The 18260-nt window shown below is 53.2% G+C and overlaps 1 protein-coding gene across 7 annotated transcripts in view; it reads left to right on the top strand.

Moving 5' to 3' along the window:
- PAPLN (papilin, proteoglycan like sulfated glycoprotein) overlaps positions 1-18260 on the top strand; it is a 32241-nt gene that overhangs the window by 12357 nt on the left and 1624 nt on the right. For 2 of the 7 annotated variants that reach the window (XM_079129741.1, XM_079129742.1), the window contains exons 9-27: positions 41-213; positions 324-450; positions 939-1065; positions 1395-1460; positions 1935-2142; positions 2652-2834; positions 2985-3126; positions 7463-7537; positions 7747-8008; positions 9115-9217; positions 9473-9623; positions 10567-11032; positions 11754-11891; positions 12065-12189; positions 12384-12537; positions 13085-13222; positions 13864-13991; positions 14093-14201; positions 16460-16626. In XM_079129741.1, the coding sequence (XP_078985867.1) occupies positions 41-213; positions 324-450; positions 939-1065; positions 1395-1460; positions 1935-2142; positions 2652-2834; positions 2985-3126; positions 7463-7537; positions 7747-8008; positions 9115-9217; positions 9473-9623; positions 10567-11032; positions 11754-11891; positions 12065-12189; positions 12384-12537; positions 13085-13222; positions 13864-13991; positions 14093-14201; positions 16460-16626 (3042 nt within the window). The other 5 variants (XR_013762252.1, XM_079129743.1, XM_079129745.1 and 2 more) reach the window with 5 other exon arrangements.

Below are 18260 nucleotides of genomic sequence, written 5' to 3'. Positions count from 1 at the left end.
AGCCTCTGCCCCCTGGGCTAAGGCACTTGTCCCTGCACAGCGGTGAAGAACATCCGTGGCGAGTACTATCTCAATGGGCACTGGACCATCGAGGCCGCCCAGGCCCTGCCAGTGGCCAGCACCATCCTGCAGTACGAGCGGGGTACCGAGGGGGACCTGGCCCCTGAGCGGCTCCAGGCCCGGGGTCCCACCTCAGAGCCCCTGGTCATTGAGGTGAGCAGGGACCTGGGTTGCACAGGGCCTTGCACAGAGCTGGGTTGGGAGACTTGGCCTGAGGCTGGCCAGAGGGACGGCCTGACCTCAGCAAGGACCCTCCCGCACAGCTCCTCAGCCAGGAGCCTAACCCCGGTGTGCACTTCGAGTACCACCTGCCCCTGGGCAGCCCTCACCCGGGCGTCTTCAGCTGGAGCCACGGCTCATGGAGCGACTGCAGTGCCCCGTGTGGTGGCGGTGAGCACCAGCAGCTGGGGGAGGAGAGTGGGTCCTGGGTTCGAGGCACTGCTCGCTGCCTCACAGGTGGGCAGGGAGCAGCCTTCTCTCTCCCCAAGGCAGTCCCCTAGGCAGGGGGCGGTGAGGACAAGTAGGTGAGAAATCTCATGTTGTAAGGTCACCTTAGGGACAACCGGGGGTCTGTAGAATTCCATGCAGGACCCCACACCTCAGCTAAGAGGGAGGACTTTAGCATATTCCATTGGGAGTAGAGGCCAGGCCAGTAGCTGAGGACCAGGTGTCAGGCACAGCTGTCACTCTCAGCTAAAACTCTGAGCCTTGGTTTCCTCGTCTGTAAATTGGGGATGATGATTGCGCCCACCTCAGAGTGTCAGCCGAGGCTTAATGAGGATGACCTGTGGGCCAAGTCCAGAGCAGTGCCTAGCCTGGAGAGAGCATTTCCCGAGGGTTGACTGACGGCTGCCCTCCTTGGCTCTGACCCCTTGCAGGTCACCAGTCCCGCCTGGTGTTTTGCACCATCGACAATGAGGCCTACCCCGACCACCTGTGCCAGCGCCAGCCTCGGCCAGCTGACCGCCACCCCTGTAACCCTCAGCCTTGCCCGCAGACCAAGCGGTGAGGCCCTCATGGGCCCCTTCCACTCACGTGGGGCCCCAGAACCTGGGTGGGAAGGGAGGGGTGTCTCTCGGGTGCTTTTGGAGTAAACAAAGGCTGGGGGCCCAGGGCTCCGCGCAGCTGTGGCAGTGGAGGGCCCTGCGCATGAGGCCAGGGCTGTTCTCTCCACCCTCGTGTGCCCATGCAGTACTCAGAATGCCCAGGCTGGGGATAGTCCTGGAGGTCCCTGTCTGAGCCACTGGGGGCTTAGCTTGGCAGATGCTAGGGGCGAGTCAGGGGTCTGGCTAAGGGACTGTCGGCATTGGCAATGCCTTTGTTCGTGCACAAAGGATCTCTTACCTGCACCGGCCCGGAGTCTGGCGCCGTGCTGGGGCGCAGCGTGTGTGTGGGAACAGGTAATCTGGGCCACAGGCTCCTGCAATGCTACCACCTGGCCTTGGTGGCTGCTGTCCTTGGGAGATGGTGGTGGGCTTGGCTTTGCATGGTGTGTGGGGGTCATCCTTTCCTCCAGGGCCACACATGGGGGAGCCCAGTGCATCTAAGACTTTTCCATGGAAGGTTGGTCACAGGGAATGTGTCTGGCTGGGGCAATAGGGACCTGGTGAGAAGGAGAAGGGATTTGGGATGAGGGAGGATAGGGAAGCTGAGGAGCAGTGGCCAGGCTCTGAGTTGTCAGGGTCCCTCAGATGAATAGTGGGGACATGCCTGGGAGGGCCTGCTTGGTGATCTTTGTGCAGAACTCTCTGTCCCCACCCTCACAGGCCACGATGGTCAAAGGGTGGGTGGAGCTGGAGGTAGGGTCCTCAGTCTGCTCCTGTGTGTGAGCTGCTGCTCCCAGTCCAGCCTTACCCAATTCCCATCCCCACCAGCTGGACGGCAGGGCCATGGGCGCCCTGCTCAGCCTCCTGTGGAGGTGGCTCCCAGTCCCGCTCTGTCTACTGTGTCTTGTCTGATGGGGCTGGTGGCCAGGAGGCAGCCGAGGAGGCTGCGTGCGCAGGCCTGCCTGGGAAGCCCGCGACCACACAGGCCTGCAACCTGCAGCGCTGTGCAGCCTGGAGCGTGGAGCCCTGGGGAGAGGTGAGTTCCTGGGCCCCAGCCAGGCTGGGCTGGAAACCAATAGCTGGGTCTTAGGCCTGGGCAGCAGCAGGCGGGGCTGGAAGGCTTGTCCTCTGCTGTGAAAACTGAGATCCAGGGAGGACATAGGTGGTTGTCTTGGAGCTGTGACCAGGGCTGGGACTAGAAGCAGGTTCCTGGATTCTGTTCCTGGACTCTTCCCCCTTCTCTAGAATCCCAGGCTGGGTAGGGAAGACTTTGCCTTGGCCCGAAGAAGCAACTGGTCATGTAGTTTGAGGGCAAGGAAGGGGCTCCCAGGGACTGGGGCTGCTGGTCATTGCTTCAGCACCTACACATACTCAAGTTACAAATGAAGGGGTGTGACCTGGTGTTGGCTGCCATGGTCAGACTGTGTGACCTCAGGGGAGTGACAGCCTCTCTAGGTCTGACAGGCAATGGGATGGGTATGCCCTCCATGCCAGGCTGATGTCCCCTGGTCTGGGGCAGTTCCTGCTGACGGCCTGTCCTTGCAGTGCTCTGTCACCTGTGGTGTTGGCATCCAGAGGCGGAGTGTTACTTGCCGGGGTGATGAGGGGTCTCTGCTCCATGCCTCAGCGTGCTCCTTGGAGGACCAGCCACCCCTCACTGAGCCCTGTGTGCGTGAAGCCTGTCCCCTCCTCAGTGACCAGGCCTGGCACGTTGGTGCCTGGGGTCTCGTGAGTGTCCCTTCCCATACCTGCTGACCAGCCCTGGTTCCTCCTGCTTGGATCTGGTGTGCACCATGGGGCACCTTCCCTTTCCCCTCTTCCTTGTGGGTGTCCCAGCCTTAGAGTCTCTATCTCCCCACTCCCACCCTCGGGCCCTAGTGCTCCAAGAGCTGCAGCTCTGGGACTCGGAGGCGACAGGTGGTGTGTGCCATTGGGCCGCCCAGCCACTGTAGGAGCCTGCAGCAGCCGAAGCCCATGGAGGCGGAGCTCTGTAACCGGCAGCCCTGCCATCTTCCTCAGGGTGAGGACGGAGGGAGGGCCGCGGACTGACTTTCCCACTCACTGCAAACCAAGCTGCTCTCCTGCGGGGGCCTTTGCTTGTGGGGTGCGGGCCCCTGACTGCCCTCTCCGCCTCTGTGTCTGCTGAAGCCTTTGCCTCGCAGAGTCCATCTCTGCAACCATGGAAGCCAGCCTGCTTTCCTCCACGGGGAGGCCTCCCCCTGGCGCCCGCGCCCCCAGCATGCCCTCGTGTCTGTGTCCCTCCCGGCAGGCTGCCATGGTGGTTGGCGTTCGGCCTCTTAGTCCTACTAGCTATAGGCTCTTCAAGGGTGGAGTCCAGTGTGGGGGTCCTCTCTGCCTCGTCCCACGTGGAAGAGGAAAGGGTTAACTGCTGGAGGAGGATGTTGGTGGTTTTTCTGTCTATTACCCAAAAAACTTATCTACTCCATGAACACATGAGAGCCAATGCTCTTTTTATGTGAGGGGCGTGAGGGGTCCGGCCATACCAGCTCTGGCCTCTTACAACATGCAGGCGCCCAACTCTCCTTCATGTATAATATACAGGTAAAGGGGGCCAGGACTGGGAGGAGCCTCTTCTGTGATGGACAGGATAGGGTGGAGGTAGGGAGGCCATTCTCTTAGGGGAAAATGCTAGAAGGAGACAGGGAACCACTCCCACGCAGCACTTCATGCTTCCCGGCAGTTCCTAGAAGCCAGGCCTCCGGGTCCCATGGCTCAACCTAGTCTGATTCTGCTAAATAAGGACGGCTTCCCATAGTCCATGACTTCCTTATTCCTCCTGTGCCCCCCACAGAACGCGGCTCGCCGGAGGGACCTACTCAGTGCTTGTGTGTTGAATGCCTGGGTGCAGGGTGGGGGTGGGGGAGGAGGGGTGTCCAGGCAGGAGGGCCCGTGGAAGGAAGGGCACGGCCAGCTCTTGCTGGTGTGCAGATGGGACATTGAGGAAGGGGGTGGGTTATGGGTGAGCTGAAGGGTAGGGTATCGTAGAAAGGTGTTTGATTTTCAAGTGCTAGTGATGGGGACTCTGGACTATTGAGACCTTGAGGTGGGGACAACAGGACAGCAGTGGAGGCATATGGCAGGGGGGCTAAGAACCAATATCTGAGTCCACAGTAGAGCATTTCATCTACTCTAGGCTGACCAGTTGTGTGGCCCTCAGCAAGCACCTCTCTGTCAGTCCACGGTGGGTCCCAGGGCACAGTTCCTGAGCATGTGGAGAGTTTGGTGGAAAGCGTAGGTGGCAGTGGTGATAGTAAGCCTGTGTGGGCAGGCCTGGTCTCAGTGACCATCTGGAGGGTCCCCAGGACCAGAGCTTGGGCCTGGGCCTGGCTCTGGCTTCTGGCCTTACCAGCAGGAAGACACTTGGGACTCCCAGGTGTGGGGCTCTGGGTGAAGCTACTCTGCTGCCCAGGGCCCTGGTAGCTTCCAGGAAGAGGCAGTCTTGAGCCTGCCCAGGGACTCAGGGGGCACACAGTAAAGCAGGAAAGGGAGGTAAGAGAAAGGACATACATCATTTTTATAAAAATAGCAATGTATGTTCAGCGTAGAAAACTTGGAGAAATTAGAATGTAGTATATAAAGAAGAATTAAAATTGCCTTTAACCCCATCCATTAATGGGATTCATCTTTAGGGTGTTTCCCTGGAATGTGTATGTAATTTTGATTGTGTTTCTTCCCCTTTGTTATATTTTCTGTGAACATTTTCCATCCTCATAATTTCTAGGGCTTCCAGAGAAGTCCACAGGGGTGATCATGTAGAATTTAGGTGGCTTTTGGCGTTATGAGTAATTAAGGCCATAGTGCCTACTGGTGTGTGCCAGAAGGAAGGGGAATGGTCTGGGGTGTCCCTTGAGGAGATCTACCGAGGATTCGGTGTCCAGTGCTCTCTCTGCTTCCTCTTCTTTCTAGACCCTAGAGCAGTGCTCTTCAAAGGAAGTAGTCTAAGTCATGTATGTCATTTCAGATTTTTTAGAGTTACATTAAAAAAGCAAACGGTGACCTGAAAGTGAAGTTCAGGGGAAGAGCACTTGCCTTGCATGTATATGGCCCTGGGTTCTGTCCTCAGGGCTGCAAGTTCAAGGCCAGCCCAGGCAACTTAGTGAAAACCTGTTTCAAAATAAAAATTTTTAAAAAGGCTAGGGATTTAGCTCAATGATAAGAGTGTCCCTGGGTTCCATCTCCAACCACAAAACAAACAAAAAAGAATATATTTTATTTGATCCAATATAAATATTTTCGGTATGTATTCAGCATTTTTTCCCCCTTTGGTACTGTAGATTGACCTCAGGGGCACTTTGCCACTGAGCTACATCCCTGATCCTTCTTATTTTTTGAGACAAGGTCTTGTTAAGTATGCCTGGCTCAACATAAAAATGTTTGAGTTGGCATTCTCTCTCTCTCTTTTTGAAGTACCGGGGATTAACCCCAGGGCCTTGTGTGTGCTAGGCAAGTGCTTTACCACTGGGATGTACTCTAGCCCTTGCATCCTCTTTTACAAGACTTAAAAAAAACAAAAAAACAAAACTGTCTTCCAGTTGGTAGAGTGCTTGCCTTGTAAGCACAAGGCCCTGGGTTCAATCCCCAGCACCCCCCTCCCCCCCCCAAAAAAAAAAAAAAAACTGTCTTCAAAATTTAGTGTGTAATTTATACTTATGGCTCATATTAAGTCAGATGCAAAATTTTCACCAGAATGCTTGATCTATAATTAGATTTCATGAAATTTGGAGCTCAAGTTAGTACAAACATACTTAAATGTTTTCCAATAAATGAATCAATATTGATTTTAAAATTTAAAATTTAGTTGTTTGCAATGAAATGAAATTGAAAACTCAGTTCCTCAGTCATTCTAGTCTTATTTTAAGTGCCCTGGAGCTGTGAGACCAGCCCTGGGGGTGGGGTGATGCTTTTCGGGCTGGTTGAATGATGGAGGGCCTCAGGCTTGGGACTGGAAAGGCCCAGGGGAGACACTGACTATTTGGAGCTGGAGAGTGATGCCATGAAATTTAGGAGTACAAACGTGGCCCCTGCCTGAGGATCAGACCAGCGTGGAGACAGATGGGATGCAGGAGTCTGTGGGAGCTGACTGCAGGAATTCCTGCACTGGAAAGAACTCTGGGACCTTTCATGCATGAGGCCCTGGGTTCTGTCACCAGCACTGATTAAAACAAAAATGGTGGGAATGAAAGCAGAAGCTGGCCCCCAAGGGCTTGCTGTCCAGGCCCTGGCCTGAGTTAAGCCTGCAGAATGGAAGAGTCATGTAAGGAGAAGCTAGAGGGCAGGACAGGCTTGGCAGAGATGCGTTTAAATTTGAGGTGACCAAGGGACAATGGGCAGAGATTCCAAGGCTATGAACTCGGGGCCAGAGGTAAGGTGGGCACTAGACTGTGGGAGATACAGAAATGGCAGAAAATGTAAATCAGCCTCATCCCAGGTTCTGGCCTGGCTATGTTAAGAAATAAAATTGATTTTACCACACACTTATTGGTATCATCCAATCCTAAATTATTATTTTCAATATTCCTGGGGACTGGCAAGCTATATCCATGTAGAAGGGGAATATTACTGTTACATACTAACGTGCTTACTGTAGAAAATTAGAAAAAAATATATATGGGGAGCAGCCACAAACCTACCATCTAACTTTTCTACATTTGAGTTATTTTTCACTTTTATTAATATGGAATTAAAAAATATTTTTGGTTGTAGATAGACACAATACCTTTATTTTATTCATCTATTTTTATGTGGTGCTGAGGATTGAACCCAGTGCCTCACATGTGCTAGCCAAACACTCTACCACTGAGCCACAACCCCAGCCCTTAATATGGAACTTTTTATAGTGAGGTCAAATTTATATAATATACAGTTAACTCTTTAAAAGGGTACAATTTTGGTGGTATTAATGTTGTTATTTCAGACTTTTTTACATATAGACATCCTAGTGGGGCCAAGTGTTGTCTCATTGTGGTTTTGATTGCATTTCTTAATGATAAGCAATGATGAACATCTTTTCATATGCTTGGCTGTTTGGGGAAATGTCTACGTTCTTTGCTCATTTTAAAAATTGGATTATTTATCTTTTCATTGTTCCACTTTTTTTTTTTTTTTTTTTTTTTTTTGAGGATTGTGTGTGTGTGTGTGTTGGGGATCCAACCCAGAGCCTTGAGCATGCTTGGCAAGTGCTTCACCACTAAGCTATACCCTCAGCCCAGTTTAAAAACAAAACAAAACAAACTACCATATTTTGCCTTTTGTGGTTGGGATGCTCATTTCATATTTGGTACTTCTTTTTGCTGGGCTCTGCCTCCCTCTACGCCCATTGTCTTGGTTCCGTGCAGAGGTTCCCAGTGTACAGAACTTGCATGCTGGTCCCAGGGATCCCTGGATGCCTTTGGGTCCTCCGGAAGTCTCAGGTGAGAAGCTGGGCCTCGGCTGCCTACCCAGGGCTCATTACCTTTGTGTCTGAGTGGGTGGGACCTGGAGGAGAAGGTCAGGGTGGGGGATGCACCAATGGCTGAGGGAGTGGTTTAGGGGAATGGAGAAAAGTAGGTTCGATGTGGACACAAATGGAGGGAGAGGAGCCAGGTGGACACATCAGTGTGACTTTTGCTTTTCTTTATAGACTCTAGAGACCAGCGTTGGGCTGCACAGGAGCAACCCTGGGCCCAGAGCAACCCCAGAAGGGACCAGGGCTTCCACGTGTCAGCCCTGGGCCCAGTTCTCTCTCTGCAGCAGTCCCCACACTGGCTGCCCCCAAGTTCTGGCTCAGGGACTAGTGACTGCAGGCACAGTTCCCATGGGTGCTGCCCAGATGGCCACACAGCGTCTCTTGGGCCACAGTGGCAAGGCTGTCCAGGGACTGGGGCCTCATGTCAGCAGAGCAGGTAGGTGCTGGGGACAGCTTCCTCTTTACCAGGTCAAAAAAAAGGTGGGACTTGGCCTGTGGGTGGGTCATATTTTCACCCAGAAAAAGGGAGGGTGGGTTTGCAGGGCTCAGGGTTAGGGCTCCCTGGGTTTTGTCTCTGAGCTGTCCTGATTGTGTACTCTTGGGGCCTTGGCTTGGAGCTGGGACACAACCTCCTGCTTTCCCTGCTGGAGGCAGCCTGTGGAAAGGAAGCCAGAGGCTTGGAGAGGCCAGAGGGATGATTCTAGCTCTAGGACTGGGTCTAGCTCTCTCTCAATCCAAACCAGGTACAGGGAACCCAGTGTGAAGCTGGACAAACGCTGACCCGTTCCCAGCACCCCCACCCACTCCCGCCTTGCAGAGAGGGGCTGCCATTCTACTCTCTGCCAAATGCCCTGGGTTTGGTTTTGCTCCTTCCCAGGCTTGCCCTGGGCAGATGCCCCTCAGGGCCTCGCATGGTAAGGGCTCAGGTTTTGGAGTCAGCAGCCTGGGGGTGGTTGTCAGCTCAGCCACCTCCTAGCTGTGTAATGGGTGACTTAAGGCAAGTTACTTAAACTCTGACCTTGGCCTCCTCTTTTGAGAACTGGGAACAATGGTGGCGGGGGTGAGGGTGTGTGTGTTGGGGGGTATTTAATGTGAGGGTGAATAAGTTAGCAACTGGCATGGAGGCTTGCTTCCCACCACCCAGTTGGTGGAGGTGAGATAAACGATGGGCTTCTTTTAACCCCCCATCTGCCCTGTCTGCCATCTGCTATTATTTTGCAAAAGCTCCTTGGGCGTCTGCTCTCTTAGCAGGCACAGATGGATTCCCCTTCTTGGATTTGTGGTAGGATGTGTGAGTCAAGCATCAGTTTTCAGGGCTGCAGCTCTGCTGACTGTTGCCCTCCATGGCAGCTGCAAAGTGGCAGCGGACATGGGCAGAGACAGGGACACACGGAATGGTATGCTCTGCACAGCTCTGCACAGCTCTGCACCAGGGGTCTCCCCTTGTTGGAGCCCCACCCTCCGTGCAGGGAGTCTCAGAGCTGTCCCTGGAAGCCAGGGTCAGGGCTGGGCAGTGAGGGGTGCTGTGTGCTGTCTGCCTAGATATGGGTGCTGTCCCGATGGGGTGTCTGTGGCTGAGGGGCCCCAGCAGGCTGGCTGCACAAGATCTGGGAGCAGACCAGGGTCCCAGGCAGTGCCTTCCATGGTAAGTGTCTGGCTCACATGGGAGGGGTAGGAAGCCTGTCCTTGGTTTGCTCCGTGCTACTTGTCCCAGGATCTTTCTAGCTTTGACCTTGGTGCAGGAAAGTTCAGCAAGCCGGCTGGTCTCTGATCACCCCCACACTGAGGCTATGCACCTTGGACTTGAATTCCTGTCTCTTCCTCATTCTTACTGCCCTTCCCCAGGCAGCCCAGGGTCCTCACCAAGAGCCAGACTCATTTTCAGCTCCTCAGTCCTCAGCTTTCTCTCCAGGTTCCTGAGGCCCACAGGCCCCAGGCCCAGCAGAATGAGCCCAGTGAGTGCCGGGGCTCCCAGTTTGGCTGTTGCTATGACAATGTGGCCTCTGCAACTGGCCCCCTTGGGGAGGGCTGCGTGGGCCAGCCCAGCTATGGTGAGTGGACACACTCTTCTCATCCTTCCCAGAGAGTGGCCTCTAGTTTCACTGCATCCCACACTCCTACCCCCACCCAGAGACAAAGACCTTCCTATTGGTTCGTTCATTCCTCCCACAAATACCTGAGTGCCTACTAGAGGCCAGGCCAGAAAACAGTGCCAGATTGTTCTTGGATCCACGATTGTACTTGAGGCATTCTGGCTGCTTTGGGAGTTAGAAAAGATGGTAAGGCAGGATCCCAAGAAAAAAGGCGGCCAATCCTGTGCCTGGAAGTCAGCCTCCTCCTGAAGTAGAGACAGTGTCAGGGTAAGCAGTGTTGGGAAGGGGCAGGGGTAGCTTTGAACTTCCCTTGCCCTGTGGTGGGGCAGCAGGAACAGTCTTGGAGAGAGTGCTGGGGCTGGGGAAGTCATTGAGGCTGGAGCATAGGATGCATGGGTAGAACTGCCCGGGGCCACCATGGAGATATCAAAAGTTAGACAGGCTGGTGGTCAGGGCTTTGCAGAAGGCTGGACACCTGGATGGGTAGCCATGGTCACATCTGAAAGTTGAGGTGGAGCAGGCCATGCTGGTTGGGAGGGCTGTTAGAATGGGTAGGCTGGTGTAGAGGCCTGGGGACAAGGGTGGGCTCTTTGCAGGGTATTGTCACAGACCCACCAGGGTGGGCATGGTAAGCTCTAACTAGGGGGTCCAGGTGGGACGGGGCAAGAGCAAGCTGGCCAAGGGAGCTGACAGCTGCCCTGGCCTAGACTGGGGTAAGTCTGTGCAGTGGACACTCTGAAGGCTTTTGTGTTCCCAGGGCCTGGTCAGTGGCCCAGGCAGGATTGTAGCCACACTCCATAAACTGAGAAGGATGTGGTTCCCAAGTCCAAGGCTGAGGGGGTGGTGGGTGCAGGTTTCATTGGCCACTTTAGTAACCTGTCTCACCCCTTCCCCCTTCTAGCCTACCCTGTGCAGTGCCTGCTGCCCAGTGCCCACGGCTCCTGTGCAGACTGGGCTGCCCGTTGGTACTTCATTGCATCTGTGGGTCAGTGTAACCGCTTCTGGTATGGTGGCTGTCATGGCAATGCCAATAACTTTGCATCGGAGCAGGAGTGCATCAGTAACTGTCGGGGACCCCAACGTGGACCCCACCATCCTGAGCCTGGGGTCTCTGGCCCGAGCACACACACAGATGGCCACAGCAGCAGTTCTGGAGACCCGCAGGATCCTGGTCGGCACACGACAGGAGCTACTGCTCCAAGACCGCCCTTGTCTTCTGGTGGCCTCTGGCGGGGAGAACAAGAGCTCAGACGTGGGGAGGCCACCTTTGGAGAACAGGCTGGGGGCCAGGAGCTTGGTCCCAGGACCCCTGGACTGGGTGGGAATGCCAGACAGCAAGTGCCACCCTCTCACAGTTCCTCCTACAGGTGAGGCCCACCTTCCCAAGGTAGAAGGATAGAGTGCCCAGCCCGGGCTGTGCTGGCTGTCTTCCGTCCCTAACTTCTGATCCCCAGACAGCCCTGCCTGGTGGGCCTTTTTACCTTCATTCTGTGGGTGAGGAAGCTGAGGCTTCAGAGACCCCATGAGACATGGGTGTAAATGCCAGCTTTTGGGTTCTCCATCAGATCTTGCCAGTATCCAGGGCCTGTCTAGCTGGAAAACCTTAATGGCTTCATGACCTTTGGCAAGTCACCCAGCTTCTCTGGGCCTTAGTTTCTTTACCTGTCAAATGGTGATGTCATCTCCTGCCCTGCAGCTCTCCTGGATTTGTTGTGGGTTCCTTTCATTATTGCTCTTGGGACTGGGTCATAATTAATGAGGGATTTGAAAAAATGAAAAAATTAAAAAAACAAAACTTCACAGGCCACAGGTCAAGCATGTAGTCTAGCCACCTATGTGAATCTTGTGTGGGGGTCACTCCCTGGCCTCCTCTCAGCCCCTGGACTTCATGCCATTTGCTCTTGAAAGAGCAGGCTGCGGGCAGCACCTGGGGCATGGAGGGCTGGTTGGGAGGGGGTGGAGTCCCAAGTCCCAGGGGCTTCTGAAGTTGGCTTCCCATGGAACTCTGTGGCCCCACAAGTGTCTGTGACAAGCTGTCTGTTGTGGTGCTCTGATGCCAGGAGGCAGATCCTCACCTTTCTTCTTCAGGATTAGCTTGACAGGTTCACAGCCCTTCCTGGTGAAGGCAGCCCTGGGGCAGATGGTGCAGCTCTTCTGTCCCAGTGACACCTCCTTGGAACCACAGGCTGGGTGGCAGAAAGATGGCCATCTCCTCTCCTCTGACAGGTGTGTTTGTGTGAGTGAGTCTTCCCCCACAGCAGCCCCTCTGACCTCTCCTGGGACAGAGGTACGTGGGCTCTGCAGGGCTGTGGTCCACTCCAGTAGCAGCACTGGGGCCTGAGGGAGAACTTGTTGCCCTCAGGAGCCCTGAGCTTGCATTTCCCCCTCTTTCAATTCAGGCACCAGTTGCAGTCTGATGGCTCCCTGGTCATCAGCTCCCTGCAGGCGGAGGATGCTGGCATCTATAGCTGTGGCAGCAACAGACTAGGCCACGACTCCCAGAAGATCCAGCTTCATATCACAGGTCTCACAGGCCCCAGAGTGGGACTGGATGGGAGGGCCTGTGCTAAGGCCGCCCCTATATTGGAGAGTCCTCAGGTGCTTCTGTGGGCCAACTCCACTTGGTAGCAGGAACCACCCTGTGGCTCTCACTTCTCCCCTTCCTTCCACTCCCTTCTCCCCACTGCTCACACCTTGCTTCTCCTGACCTCATGACAGGCAATGACATGGTGGTGCTGTCTGAGACTGAGCTGAGGCACTTTCCTCAGACCAGGAACCCAGTCCTGGGCCACAGTTCTCAGGACTTCAGCCTAAGGGGGGATTCTGGGGGTCTGGCGGCTGTCTCCTCCTCACACCCACGGCCTGCAACCAGGTAACAACTCAGCAATGCCATCTTGCCCCTCAGCCTCTCCCACCTGCTCTTGGTGGACGAGAGGGGGGAAAGGTATATATTGCCACGGGGCTTTGTGAGGTGAGGATGAGAAACGTGGCTGTCTGAGCTGGACCTCGTGGAGAGGAAGGGCAGCTCTTGCCCCTAGCAGCTCTCCAGGCTGGGGACTCGGGGATTAAGGGAAGGGCAGAGCATCCAGAGCTAGAGTCCAGCCAGCTTGGAGGAAGAAGACCTTGAGGGTTGGTTCAGTTTACAGAGGGGGTGTGGAGGGTTGAGGGGGTGCCCAAGTCAAGAACCTGGTAGCAAATGTGTGGGGTAGAGAGAAGACAGATGGAGGTGATGGGTGTGTTTAGCCAGCCATGGGGCTAAACTAACCCCAGTTACTGATTTGTGTCCTAAGCAGAACACAGAGATGAGTATAGGAAGCTGAATCTGGATGGAGGAGGAGAAAGGTCATGCAGAGGCCCCCATAGGAGTTGGGGAGGCAGCTGCAAGGGACTCTCATGGCTGTGGGTGGCTTGTTTTGTAGGCTGCATCTGGACCGGACACAGCCTGGGGTGGTGGACACCAGTCCAGGTCAGCGAATCCGGTTGCCCTGCCGTGCTGAAGGCTTCCCTCCCCCGACCATCGAGTGGCAGAGAGATGGGCAGCCCCTCTCCTCTCCCAGGTTCATCCCGCTGCTCCCTGCCCTCCTGTTCTGCCTCCAGCCCCACACCATCCTGTGGAGGCCTGAGCAGGAGTCCCACACTCCTCAGAGCTGGAGCTGGGCGCACAGGGCTCCTGGGGTGGGTCAACATCTGGGTCTCCGATCCTTTCCAGAGTGTGGTTGATGGACAGAAATAAGAAGTGGGCTGACGGAGGCAATGGGTGAGGGAGGCAATGGAGTCCGAATCATAATTGCTAACATTTGTTGAGCACTTAGGCTTTTCCCTCATAATCTTCAAAGGAGCCATACTGATGGAGGCAGGTGATCTTTTCTTTCCATTTACATAGTCCTTACATGATATGCCACATTGCTCACAGGTGGCAGAACCAGTATTCGACCCTACTCAAGAATGGCACATACTAGAAACTCAAACCAGAATTATTTTACATCCAAAAACTTAGAGAAATTTATCATGAGGCTAAAAGCCACGTGTTTTTGCAGTAAGTGCTGGCAGCAGGAGGTGGTGAGGGCCTGAGGCCTACTGGCTCATTGGCTAGACCTCACTGGACAGCAGGGCTGCTCAACCTCTTAGCTCATTCCTCTCTCCCCGACCCCTTGCTGACCCCTTAGGCTGAAGCCAGCTCACTGTGCTTGGTCTCCAGACACCAGCTACAGCCTGATGGTTCTCTGGTCATCAGTGGAGTGGCTATGGAAGATGGTGGCTTCTACACCTGTGTTGCTTTTAATGGGCAGGACCGGGACCAGCGCTGGGTCCAGCTTAGAGTTCTGAGTAAGATGGCAGTTCTAAGTGGGGCCAGTGGCCTTTGAGGTCATGTGGCATGGTGGGGCCAGATTTGTTTAGCGTCTGACAGTGTTTCTTCCTGTGCCCAGGGGAACTGACAATCACAGGGTTGCCTCCTACTGTGACAGTACCAGAGGGAGACACAGCCAGGCTACTGTGTGTGGTGGCAGGAGACAGCGTGAACATCAGATGGTCCAGGTAAAGCTTTATTCCAGAAAGTCCCTGCCCTTACAACCTTTGGTGTGGATGGTCTACCTCTCTGCAAGGGCCATTGCTGTCACCACCACTTCAGTGCCTATCTTCATCCTTCTCCCAGGCCTGGGGTGGAGGGTATAGCACCCTCACCCTACACAATGGAGCCCTATGGGACAGCTTGCTTTTCCACTAGTTGGGCTATACCAGGGTTTCTTAAGCTAAGCATTACTGACTTTTGGACCAGGTAAGTTTGGTTGTTTGAGTCCTGTGCATTGCAGGATATTTAGCAGCAGCAAGAATATGTACCTACTAGCTGCCAGTAGCCACGTGTCCAGGTTGTGACAAGTAGAAAATGTCTCCAGGCCAGGTGTGATGGCACACACCTGTAATCCCAGAGGCTCAGGAGGTTAAGGCAGGAGAATTGGGAGTTCAAAGCCAGATTCAGCAAAAGTGAGGCCCTGTCTCTAAATAAAATATAAAAAATGGCTGGAGATGTGGCTCAGTAGTCGAGTGCCTCTGAGTTCAACCCCCCAATAAAGAAAATGTCTCCAGACATTGCCATATACCCCTGGGTGGCCAATCTCCCCCACTGTGCTACATTCAACTTTGGGGGGGGCTTCAGTGGTCTTTTATTCCAGATCAATTGGTCTTCTGTTCATTTAACAAACTCCCCCTGCCTCCAGTCCCTGGAATATGTCAGGATTATGTTAGGTTCTGTGAATTTTGGGGTCATTTAAGCCCTGGTGCACTCCCAAGCAAGAGCTGGCTCTGTGTCTCAGAGGCTCCCAAAGAGGAGTCCCAAGTGCTGTCCGTGTAGAGGAGGGGAGGTTGCTTCGGATCTGGAAGAGTCATGGAAGGGGAGGCAGCAAGTGCCAAAGGTAGGTATTTTAGAGAGGATGCTGATATGGGAATGGGCTGCACACTGGTGGGAATATTGATTGGGTCTCCTGTGTGACCTTGGTGCCAGGGGCTTCAGTGTTAGTGTCCCCTTCATAGCACAGCTGTCTAACCTAGTTGTCTCTACCTGTTCATCACACTCCTCAGATCCAGCCCCTGTTCTCGGGACATGCCCTGTTTAAGGCCACCGACCACCTCCTTGTTCCCATCACCACAGGACCATCTCAGTCCTTACATGATCTGCAGCAGTGTTGTTCTGCTGACCACTCGCTCCTTGAAATGCTCTTTCCCTGGCTCTAGGAAACTGTCTGTTGGTATGCCTCAAGCTCTGTCTTTGGTGGTCTCACTGTGACTTTACCTGGGACAGTCTTGGAGAGGCACGCTTCCTTGGTCCACCACCTTCTGCTGCTACACATCTGGGTTTGGACTCTTGTGCTTCAGACCTCAGGTGTGACACACCCTGGTATCTCACAGGGACATTGATTGGAAATGGTGGAACATGACTTCAATACCCACTTCTCACCCACTGCCCTCGGTCTCCCCGGGTTAGAGGGACATCACCATCACCCAGTGATGCAAGCCTGATTGCTTCCCCTCCACTCCCTCCCATATCCGACCTTCATCCAAACCCCTCTATTTTACTGCTCACATCATCTACCCTGTGTGCACCAAGGCAGCACCCACTTCCTTAGATGCTCTTTCCCGGCCAGCCCCAGGCAGTTCCACCATCTCTCCGCCAGCTGACTAGTTGCTGCCCTCTGCCACCTTGAGGTGTATATTTCCTCCTGCATTCCCTTGCCCTTGCTGTGGCTGTGGTCTTCCTTCCTTCAAGCTCCTGTGTGTTGTGTGTGTTGCTGGGGGTGAACCCAGGGATTTGAGCATGCTAGTCAAGTGCTGTACATCCCCACATCGGTTTCCCTCTTGCTTGGCCAGTAGCTGCCCCTACTGCCATCTCTCTCAGGGAAGGGTCCCCTGAACCACAGCACCCTCTCCCCAGTGCCTTGGGGCAGGGAGCATTCAGTACTGTGTGGGCTAACCCAGCATAGGGCCTAGTGGCTTTTTCAATGAAGAGCTAGGGTGTGATTCCTTTGTGGATAGAGGTGAATTTACAGTGACTTACATGGGCATGGTTACTTTGTGTTTATCTCACTTGTGTAATGTTGCATGGAGAATGGTCTCCTACTGTTTTGGCATGCCTGTTCCCTCTCTTCCTTGAGACAAGGGTGATCTGCTTGCCCTCAAGGGGAGGATTGGCTCTAGAATGGTCAATCACATTTGATTACCTCATCCCTCCACCTTCCATTTTCCTAGGGCCTGAAGACCAGAAGCCCTGGACAGCTCACTCAGTGTCCTTTCCCCTGCAGGAATGGGCTGCCAGTGCAGGCTGATGGCCACCGTATACACCAGTCCTCAGATGGCACACTACTGATCCACAACTTGCGGGCCAGGGATGAGGGCTCTTATACATGCAGTGCCTACCGTGGAAGCCAGGCAGTCAGCCGTAGCACAGAGGTGAAGGTGGCCCCAGTGGGTAAGAATGCCTACCTACCAGGGTGGGAGGGCATGTTCCCTAGGTCATTTGCTCACTATTGGGGCCCGGCTGGTTGGGAGTTGCAGAAGGGTGCAGGCTTAGCAGTGTGAGGGACTCTAGTTCAAATGCTCTGCCAGTTTCTGGTCATGTGACTCAGGCAAGGGCTTCACCCTGCAGAGTGAGTGGCCTCGCCCCTTGAAGCAAGGTGAAGAAGGAAACAGTGCTCCTGCTGTGCACTGCTCATGGCCTCATAGATGTCAAGCACTGCCATTTAGACTTGCACTTTTATTCTGAAAAATGATTGAATGGAATTTTGTTTTAATACTTATGGCCAATAGACCACACTAAACTCTGCCCATTCTAATCAGTGTGGCAGAAAGCGGTCCAATGACTGAAAAGTACCTCTTTGGCCATTTGTCAGCATATAACCAGAAAGGAGAGGGCAGGGTTGGCGTCACTTTTTACAAATGAGACAGGTACCTAGAGAGATTAAGGGATGTTTCCACTAGTCATACAGATTAGTGGCCCAACTGGGACTAGAACTCATATTTTTTTGACTCCTCATGATTAATCATCCCCCCCGAACTATTATACCTGTAATGAAGTATAATTACTCACCAATTTGATATTTTAGCCTCATTCTCCAGCTCTTGCTCCTCCTGAGTTTTCATATTTCAACAACTGAAGTACTACATTGTAGGGTGGTATCAGTATGAAAAGTGATGCTGCCCATTAAATGACAGTGGCAAGACACCACCATCAATGTGCAGACCAATTTGAGAGATGTGAAAAGAAGTACATCTTGGAATAAGTGACAGTTTTAATGCTCACTCATTAGAGCTCTATGGAAAAGGAAGAGGGGAACTCTGCTCACTCAGTTCTCCCTCAGTCCTGGTTCACTGAGGGACTGAATCAGGATAGTGTCCTGGGCAAAGCAGCCTGTTCCTCATAGACCTGATGCAGAAGCTCAGATAAAGGTGACATCAAATTTACGGATTTTTAGAAAATATGCATAAATGACCTTGTTATTCATATTAATGGAGGTAGTTAGTCCTCTGGTTATTATCAAATCTTTCTAAGGCCATTTGCAGGTTAGGTTGGGCTTTTCCTTGTCATCTTGTGAGGAAACAGGAGAGGATGAATGTTCCCTATCTCTGGGAGTCCTGGCCTTAGGGAAGGTGCTACTCAGTTCTAAGTGGAGCTGAGCTGTTAAGAACCCCTTCAGAAAGAAGAGACCTTATTCAATAAGACCACTCAGCCTTATTGATGATGCCTAGGATGATATAAGAAACTTCTAGAAAAGATAGACGGGGAGACAACAAGGGCTTTGGCATTTGAGCAACTGCTAACAAGACTTTTCCTGTCATATTCATTACTTTCACTGGGAGAAGTAGAAAAACTAGAAATATGGGAATCTAGATGACTAAGAGAAGCTGGGGAGATATATACTTAGTGTATAAAATATATGTATATTATAAAATAGCTTAGTTATATACATATTTTTTGTGGTGTTTGGGATGGAACCCAGGCCGTATACATGCTAGCACGTGCTCTACCACTGAGCTGCACCCCCTGCCCTAGTTGAGGATATTGAAGGCACAAAACTTTGGGGGGTTGGAGGATCCCAGCAGTAA

Source organism: Sciurus vulgaris (assembly GCF_902686455.1).
Source record: "Sciurus vulgaris genome assembly, chromosome: 2".
NCBI lineage: Eukaryota > Metazoa > Chordata > Mammalia > Rodentia > Sciuridae > Sciurus > Sciurus vulgaris.
Note: the sequence above shows the minus strand (reverse complement) of the source record. Positions and strands in the feature narration are given on the sequence as shown.